A 9,456-nucleotide genomic window follows, 5' to 3' on the forward strand; every position below is an offset into this window, starting at 1 on the left:
AGCTTCGCAACCTCAAGTGCAGCAACAAGTGTGGCAGCGACAACAAGCGTCGCAACCTGAATTGCAGCGACAACAAGCATCGCAACCTGAAGTGCAGCGACAGGTGCAGCAAACAACAGTAATGCCAAACCATGTGCGCAACCAATAATGCAGCAAGAAGTACTGCAACCTTCAGTTCAATGGCAAGCACCGCAACTTGTAATGCCACAACATGTGCCGCAACCATTTAATCAGCAAGAAATACTGCAACCTTCAGTTCAGTTGCAAGCACCACAACCTCCAGTGCAGCAGCCAGCGCAGCAACAGTTGCCGCAGTATACAGCTCAACAAGAAATGGCGTACCTCACAAAGTTGTTGATTCAGCAACAGGTCAGAGCCGCTCTTCCTGAACAGACAATAAGCAAGTTTGATGGTGATCCCCTCAAATATACAAACTTTATAAAGGAGTTTGAATACTCTGTAGAAGACAAAACTGAAAACAGTCGGGACAGATTGTCCTACTTAGCAAAGTATACTTCAGGAGAAGCCAATGTTTTGGTTCGAAGTTGTCTGCATTATGCCGACTCTACAGAGGGATACCTAACTGCAAAAACCTTGTTAAGGAAGAAGTACGGAGATCCAATGATTTTTGCACAAGCAATTCAAAAGAGGGCAGTCAATTGGACTGAAATTAAAGAACATGATGCTAATGAACTGAGTAAGTTCGCTTTGTTTTTGTTAGAAGCTGAGAACACTATGAAAAATATCCAAGCCCTCAATGAGCTCAATCCGTCGGCTGTATTCCATAGTGGCGTATAGTGATTTTTGGTCATTTTTTTAAAAATTGGCACATATGTTTTTAATGATGTTCTCTTTCATTTTTTCTAAGTCTCATCAGTCATAATTAGCTAATTAATTAGTAATTGATTAATTAAATGTATGCGATAGTTACAAAGTGACATTTTTCAGTATTCCATAGTGGCGTGTCGACCATACGCCACTTTTTATACACATTTTATAATTATGAAATATCGGCAAAAATGAAAAACATCAGTGTCATAGTGGCGTGCACGTATCGGACCTATACGCCACTATGGAATACGATGTTTTTCATTTTTGCCGATATTTCATGATTATAAAATGTGTGTAAAAAGTGGCGTATGGTCGATACGCGACTATGGAATACGAAATAGGTTAGGGTATTGCGTTTTGTTAGTTTTCCATAGTGACGATAGTTTTATTGTCAGTTTGCCAGCAAAAGTATGTATTTATTTCTTTTGAAAAATATATAACAATAAAATCTATTTAGTTTACTACACAAATTTTACATCATTTACAAAATATAATGAATGTCTGATTTACACAACTCGATTTTAAATTGGCATTTCTTCAAACCCGATTTTCTCGAAAAGTGGTTTATTCGCGGCGCCCCACTATACGCCACTATGGAATACGGACGACGAATCATACAAATAATCTTCAAATCTTGACAAAGAAACTGCCATACAGATTGAGAGGTGCATGGAGGTCAAAGGTGTATGAAATAGAAGAAGAAAGAGGTCAAACGGTGACATTCCATGACTTTGTGCATTTCACGGACAAGCATGCAAAAATGATGACAAATCCAGTGTTTGGTGGCATTCAGTCTGCACCACAGGGAGAAGCTGGTTCCAAAGGAAAGCCTAAGGGCAATAATAATTTTAAGAAACCAGTAAGAGGTTTAGCAACTAGCACAGGACAGAAATCACTTACTAAACCAAATGAATCAACTGACACAAAGAATTGTGAGTTCTGTAAGGGTACGTCTCACAAGTTAGAGACATGCTTCAAATTGGCAAAGCTTTCAATCGAGGAAAGATTGAAATTTGTTAGAGAACAGAAAATGTGCTTTGGCTGCTTAAAGAAAGGAAAACACTTCAGCAAGGACTGCAAAAACAGACTGGAGTGTAAAGAATGCAAGAAAGGGCACCCTACTGTACTACACCATGTGAAATCAATGAACCCTGGTGCAACTCATGAAGATGCCAAGGCCACTAAGACAGCATGTGGTCGTGATGCAGGCGCCGGTGCAGAATCATGCCCAATTATTACACCGGTGACTGTCTATTCAAAGGACACTGGTATATCCGTCCGTCGACGAAGGCAGCGATGCAGTTTTTTTGTTGCAGAACCAACTTGGTGTCTCCGGCAAGAAAACCCAACTTGAGATTGAAACACTCACGGAAACCAGTATTGTAAACTGTGATATGTTACATCTGGAAATTTCAGATCTTGATCGAAAGAATATAATAGATCTACCCAGGGTGTATACTCAAGCAGAATTACCTGCTAGTGTAGATGATGTAGTAACACACCAAGATGTTGAAACCTTTGATTACTTGAAAGAGGTAAAACTACCAGATATGCAGCATGTATCAGATGCCCATGTCGGACTTCTTATTGGCAATAGCGTACCATCAGCCACGGAGCCTCTGGAAGTAATAAATAGTGTTGATAATGGCCCGTATGCTGTCAAGACATTGCTAGGCTGGTGTGTGCATGGAGTACCCAAATCCAGAACAACAAAGAGAATCTTTAGAGTCAAAGTAAACAGCATTGAAGAGCAGTTTCAACAGCTGTACAATCACGAATTTCCTGAAAGACTTATTAACGACACCCCACAGTTGAGTGGTGAAGATGTAGAGTTTTTATCAAAGGTGAATTCAACCACAAAGCTAGTTGATGGTCACTACGAGATGGGCTTACCCATAAGAAATCCAGATAAGGAGTTCATAAATAACATTAATCAAGCTGAGCAGAGGGCAGCACACCTGAAGAAAAGATTTGAGAAAGATCCTAAGTACCATGAAAAATATAAACAATGTATGAATGAGATGCTTCAGAAGAACTATGCGGAAGAAGTGGCTGAAGATGAATTGATATCAGATCGTGTGTGGTACATACCTCACCATGGAGTTGTGCATCAACAGAAAGGCAAACTACGTGTAGTATTTGATTGTGGAGCTACATTCATGGGACAATCTCTCAATTCACGCTTGCTCCAAGGACCAGACCTGACAAATAATCTCACAGGTGTACTATTGAGATTCAGACAATACCCTATAGCAGTAATTGGTGACATTGAAGCCATGTATTATCAAGTGCACGCGTCCTGAAGAGTGACAGGGACCTGTTGAGATTTTTGTGGTGGCAGGATGGAGATGTGAACTTACCGTTGAAAGAATATAGGATGTGCGCACATGTGTTCGGCGCAAAATCGTCACCAGCTTGCGCCAACTTTGCCCTTAAAAAGGCTTCTCAAGATACATCGTATAGCGATGAAGCATGTAATACAGTTAAGACAAATTTCTATGTAGATGACTGTTTGGCATCAGTAGAAAGTACAAACCAAGCAATACAACTGGTGGAAGATCTTACAAACATTTGCAGAGATAAGGGCTTCAGACTCACCAAATGGCTGAGCAACTCTAAAGAAGTGCTGCAGTGCATTCCACAGTCAGAGAGAGCAAAGACGGCAAAGTCACTTGATCTAGATAATGATGACCTGCCTTCTGAGCGAGTACTAGGACTTCTGTGGTCTCCTGAAAATGATACATTTGGATTCCAGATCGTTATCAAGGCGACCTTGTACCAGAAGAGGAATCTTGGCCACTGTGAGTGCCATCTATGATCCCTTGGGATTCCTTGCTCCAGCAATTTTGCCTGCCAAGAGGATCCTTCAGAACCTTTGCAAGTTGCAGTTAGATTGGGACACAAAGGTACCTCCTGAGTATGAGTCAAGCTGGAATAAATGGCTACAAGAAGTTCCATATTTGTCAAACTTTGCAATAGAAAGGTGTTTGAGACCAGCTGAGCTGAGACAGAGCAGTAATATGCAACTTCACCATTTCTCAGATGCCAGCGACAATGGCTATGGGACTGTTAGCTACATTAGAAGTGAAAGTTCATCAGGTACAGTACATGTGTCTTTATTGATGGCCAAAGCGAGAGTTGCGCCCCTGAAGAAAATAACCATACCTCGTATGGAGTTAACTGCAGCCACATCAATGGTGAAGATCAATAGTGTTCTACAGCGAGAATTGCAATTACCAATAGCCAGTGTGTACTACTGGACTGACAGTGAAACTGTACTCAAGTATATCTGCAATTCAACAGCCAGATTCCAAACCTTCGTGCAAAACAGAGTGGCATTAATCAAGGATGGATCACAAACTTCTCAATGGAGACACATTGAAACCAAAGCAAACCCCGCAGATGCCTGTTCCAGAGGTGTTACTGCTAAGACATTAGTTGACAACAAGTCATGGACCACAGGTCCAGAATTTCTGTACCAATCTGAAGAAGACTGGCCAAATACCACAGCCAATTATGTCACACCAGATCTATCTGATGATCCAGAAGTCAAGAAGAAGGTGAAAGTAAATTCAGTCATGACTGACGAATCCATAAAAACAATGGAAAGGCTGGTTACATACTTCTCTTCTTGGTACAAGTTATGCCGTGCAGTTTCCTGGATCATTAAAATCAAGAATCTGCTTATTCAACGAGTAAGGAGAAAAAACAATGATAACAGCAGTAAAAAAAATGTGAGACATGAAGAAGTCAAAGGGCAGTGTCAAACAAAGACTGATATTACTAGCCCTCTCACTATTACAGACATCAGAGAAGCAGAGAAAGCAATAATAGGCTATGAGCAGAAGAAATGGTTCCCAGAAGAGTGGAAATTGCTTGCCAGACAACAACATCACGACCAAACACAGAAAGTGAATGAGGTTATTGTGAAGAAATCAAGCCCTCTTTACAAACTCAACCCGTATATGCTAGACAGACTATTAAGAGTAGGTGGGCGTATAGCTAAAGCAACCTTGCCAGAGGAGACTAAGTTCCCAATAATACTGCCTAGGAAGTCTTTCATCACAGACTTGATAATGCATAACGCTCATGAAATAACTGGTCATGGTGGAAGGAACTTTATGCTAGCTCATCTTTACGAGAAGTATTGGATCATAGGTGCCAACTCATTAGCCAGAAGAGTTATACACAAGTGTGTGATATGCAGGAAGCAACGAGCCAGAGTGTGTGAACAACAGATGGCAGACTTGCCTCAGGACAGAGTGACTGCAGAAAATCCGCCCTTTACATGTGTCGGTGTCGATTATTTTGGCCCGTTTTTGGTGAAGAGAGGGAGATCTGTTGTGAAGCGTTATGGTGTCCTGTTCACCTGTTTGACCACTCGAGCCATACACTTGGAGAAGGCAGATGCACTTGACACAGATAATTGCATCAACGCGATTAGAAGATGCGTCGCCAGGAGAGGTCAAGTCCGAGAACTCCGGTCGGATAATGGAACAAACTTCGTCGGTTCAGAAAGAGAGCTCAGAGAAGAAATTAAGAAGTGGAACAAAGCAAAGTTTACTGCTGAGATGCTGCAGAGAAATGTCGACTGGAAATTCAACCCCCCAGCCGGATCCCATTTTGGTGGGGTTTGGGAGAGACAAATCAGAACAGTCAGAAAAATCATGTCAGCTCTTGTGAAGCAGCAGGTGTTAACTGATGACAGCTTAAGCACTCTCTTCTGTGAGATAGAAGCGATTGTAAACAACCGTCCAATTACTGCAGTGCAAGGTTCTGCTGGTGATTTGGAACCTTTGACTCCTAGCATGCTCTTGTTGATGAAGAGCTCTGGAAGTTTGCCTCCTACAGTGAGTGACAGACCTGATCAGTATGCCAAAAAACGCTGGAAACAAATTCAGTACCTGGCAGATATGTTCTGGCGTAGGTGGTCTCGAGTATGTGACTCAACTTCAAGAGAGACAAAAATGGAGTAAACCACACATGAACTTACAGGTTGGAGATATTGTGTTGGTAGCTGACTCCAACAGACCCAGAAACGCATGGCAGCTGGGCAGAATAGTTGAAACGCATCCTGATGAAAAAGGACTAGTTCGCCAAGCTAAAGTACAAACTACTACTGGAGTGTTGGTGAGACCAGTTGCCAAATTATGCCTTCTTGTGGAGGTTGACACTTCAAAATCAGAAGTTGAAGAACAGAATGACAATGAAGACACTCAATCAAATGCAGAACAAGCTTCAAATGAACCTGAGATCAGGCCTAAAAGAAATAGGAACAAACCTCAACGCCTTGATCTGTAAGCGCCAGTGTTGAATAAGGTGTTTATATGCCTTTAGCATCACAGAAAAGCAAATCATGTGTGGACTATGCTGGTGTTATGTTGTGAACTGGAGACACTGGACAGTGGCTAATGAAGGTCACTTTATTATTTGTTGATGATGCTGTGACGATAAGGGTTACACAATGGAGGAGTAATTAATTAAATCTTCAAACTACTGGTCTTTGAAAAATCTCAATTTTGGTTTGAAGAAGACATTTTAGTATGGAGTCTATCACATTAACTATGAATTAAATTTGAGATTTTCATCCTGAAGAGTGATCTACACCACAGTGCAACCGCAGTCAACTTACCAGTATCCGTATATGATGTGGAAGGATCAACTAGTGTTCAAAGTGGATATTTCAAGCAGTACAGTATGATGGAATCAAACAGCATTGTGATTTGGAAACGACTGATTTTGAGCAGTGTGTGAAAGCAAAGATTCTTGGTGGTGATGGGACTTTGATCAAGATTTTTTCAAGCCAGAACCTGAAGCAAGCCTAGTTGAGGACTCACCTGCCAGCCTTAGTGTTTGATTCATCCAAGTGTTAGTGTATAATTTTATTGTAATGTGTGTGCTTCTACATACCCTGGCCAGAAAATCAGTTGCATAATAGTATCCAAAATTGCATGTAAATACATGTGCAAGTTCTGGCTGGTTGGACTAACATGGGAAGCAACCTGCTTGAAAGCTCTCCTTCCCACATACTTTACAAATTGCCACTTTATTTTTTTGACACCTTCTATGACATGTGAATATTTGTACATGTGCAGGTATAGTCATAGTGGGATACACAGGGATGCATCTTCTTGAAGCTCTGCTCCCTATACTTTACAACACTGCTGTGAACCCCTAAGTGAGAGTGTGTAATATAAGTGGAGTTGTTTGTTTGTATTTCAACTAACCAATGTGTTTATTTCAGGTTATGGTGTTCCTCTTGCCTACACTTCCCACTGAACTGTTTCCTGAACTATATGTGGGTGTGGTAGGCTATGCAGTATCTTCAGCCAGGACACCTCTGAATTCCTCATTGTAATTTAAGGTCAAAGAAGCACACAGGGTCACAGTCAGTATTATTGTTTTTCGTTTAGAAATTCTTCATTTGGAAATAGCTTAGCTAATAGGTTGTGTAGCTTAGATTACATTGACAACCAACATGCATATACATACTGCAACATTCAAACTGACAGCATTGTATGTTAGGGTCAGGAATGTAGGATTTGAGCATGAATAACATTCCTTAGGAGATTTAGATTTAGATTCAAACTTTACCAATCATTTTATTTGAGTTTTGAGAATTGGCTCAGTCAGTTAATTTAGTAATTTGTCAGGATTCTGTAAAAAGGTCAATTTTTGTAGTAAAATGTTGTCTGAGAAAACACATTTTGTGATCAAGCTTTAATTGCATGTTTAAAGAGGCTTCATATGTAAAAGTTTAAGATTTAGGTATGGTAGCAAGTAAACCATAGATTGCTTTATCAATTGTGTTGCAATAGTTGATCAAGCATTTCCAAATGTTTTATCAATTGTGTTACACTGCTTGATCAGGCAATTGGTTTGCACAGGGTTTGCACTCAGTGTGAAATAAGTTGTAAGTAATGTTGTATAAGGTAAAGTCATATCTTGCATTGGATAATACATTGGTTACATTCACCCACAGTTGCTCTTTTGCTCCTTTGCTTCTTAGCTGTGCATTAGTGTTGTTGTGGTTGGGTGAGCTTGTGTGTTGTCTATTGTGGTATTGCATCATTTCAGCTTTGAATATTTTTGTCAGCGTATGAAGAAAAATTAACAGATGTTTAATGTAATGATTAGTTTGTTATCCAGTTGTTTGTAACTTTGCATTTGGAAACATTCAAAAATTTTGATATATGATTGTGTTTCACTTTAATACTTTCAATTTGAAAACTAATGATTTCCATCCATTTATTTGTTTTGGATAAAGTTTTTTGAAGAGTTTTGCATTAATGAGTTAGAGTTTTTTCGAGTTAACGTTGTGAGTTACTAAGGATTCAAGTATATCCTATATGGCACTTCCCAACTAAAGTTGATTGGAGTAATTGTATGTGTGCATAAATTAGGGCGCCGGTATGTAAGTGCCATTTGGTCATTTTGAAATAATCTTAAATTTGTGACTTGATTCTTGTTTAGATCCTCCACCCGGTGGGTTCAGTTTGTATTTAAAGGTAGGACGTATGACCGTTCCAGGATTTGAAAATGACCCCTATTTCACGGGGAATCGAGGACATTTGCAGCAATTTTACCCCCTATTTTGCTTTGAAATCAAGGAAAATTTGCCCCAAATACCTCCCTATTTTTATCATTTTGAGGACGCATTTTCATTTCACCCCCTTATCACGAGGAATCGAGGACATTTTTCCGAAATAAATACCCCTATTTTTACCATTTCAAGGACGCTTTTGAATTTCCCCCCTATTTCACTGGGAAATGAGGACAATAACGAAAACTGTAGCGGTAAAACGCGGACGAAAGTCCTAGAAATACACCCTATTTTTCATTTCAAGGACAATTTTGCTCCAAAACACCACTAATTTTGACAATTGCGAACAATTTTGTCCTCGAAAATTCCGCGGACATTTCTTGAAAAGTACCCCTAATTGGAACCATCATGCGTACACATTGTCAGTGAAGACTGAACCCACCGGGATCCTCCAGTGGTTCGGGCACCCCCCTTTGTGCGCTTTCTTGGGTGTTTTGCTTCAAGTGTGCGTTCGAAACAAAAAGTTTGGCACTCCGGACAACATGGCTGATCTGGACACGAAACAAGTTTTTCTACAGTACTTTTACTCGTGTTTGAATGGGAAAACCCGTGTGATTGTGTTCATTTCAAGAGCATTTACAAGTACAAGAATGCAAGATGTCAAGGTTGTTGCTATTTAGCCGTATAATAAATGCATAATATTCATGATATACTTGAAACAAAACTCTGTGTCGTATCGTCTGCGTGGATTCGTTGTTTTGATATATACCGTGACCCCGGGATTTGTGAAGCTTAAAATCTTGGAGCAGATAACTGTGTCGTGAGTCAAATAATCAAGTTTTCCTGAAGGGTGAAAGGTCCGGAGCCCCTTCAGGGACATTTATTTATGTTTATGTATCAGAAGATTATTAATCATGTTTTACTTTTATTTATTCAGATACTGTTAACTTTTCAAATAGTGTGTTTTCTTGTGCACTCTGAAGTGAATTTGGGTGAAAGGTGTGTTTGGCCTTGACGACTCGGTAACAATATTTGACTCACGTTGCTGTTGAATCGCACCTGCTGTCCCAAATCTACAGAGT

At 40.1% G+C, this 9,456-nt stretch overlaps 2 protein-coding genes across 2 annotated transcripts; both read left to right on the forward strand.

Moving 5' to 3' along the window:
* Positions 1 to 147: 147 nt before the first annotated feature.
* LOC140154734 (uncharacterized) lies at positions 148 to 3,134 on the forward strand. The gene is made up of 3 exons (XM_072177303.1): positions 148 to 792; positions 1,475 to 2,099; positions 2,248 to 3,134. Exons 1-3 carry the CDS (start codon positions 148 to 150, stop codon positions 3,132 to 3,134), a joined length of 2,157 nt encoding a protein of 718 aa, XP_072033404.1.
* Positions 3,135 to 3,566: 432 nt separating this feature from the next.
* Positions 3,567 to 5,807, forward strand: LOC140154741 (uncharacterized). The gene has a single exon (XM_072177309.1). The coding sequence runs from the start codon at positions 3,567 to 3,569 to the stop codon at positions 5,805 to 5,807; it is 2,241 nt and encodes a 746-aa protein (XP_072033410.1).
* Positions 5,808 to 9,456: the final 3,649 nt, after the last annotated feature.

Source organism: Amphiura filiformis, chromosome 1 (assembly GCF_039555335.1).
Source record: "Amphiura filiformis chromosome 1, Afil_fr2py, whole genome shotgun sequence".
In the NCBI taxonomy this organism is placed as follows: domain Eukaryota; kingdom Metazoa; phylum Echinodermata; class Ophiuroidea; order Amphilepidida; family Amphiuridae; genus Amphiura; species Amphiura filiformis.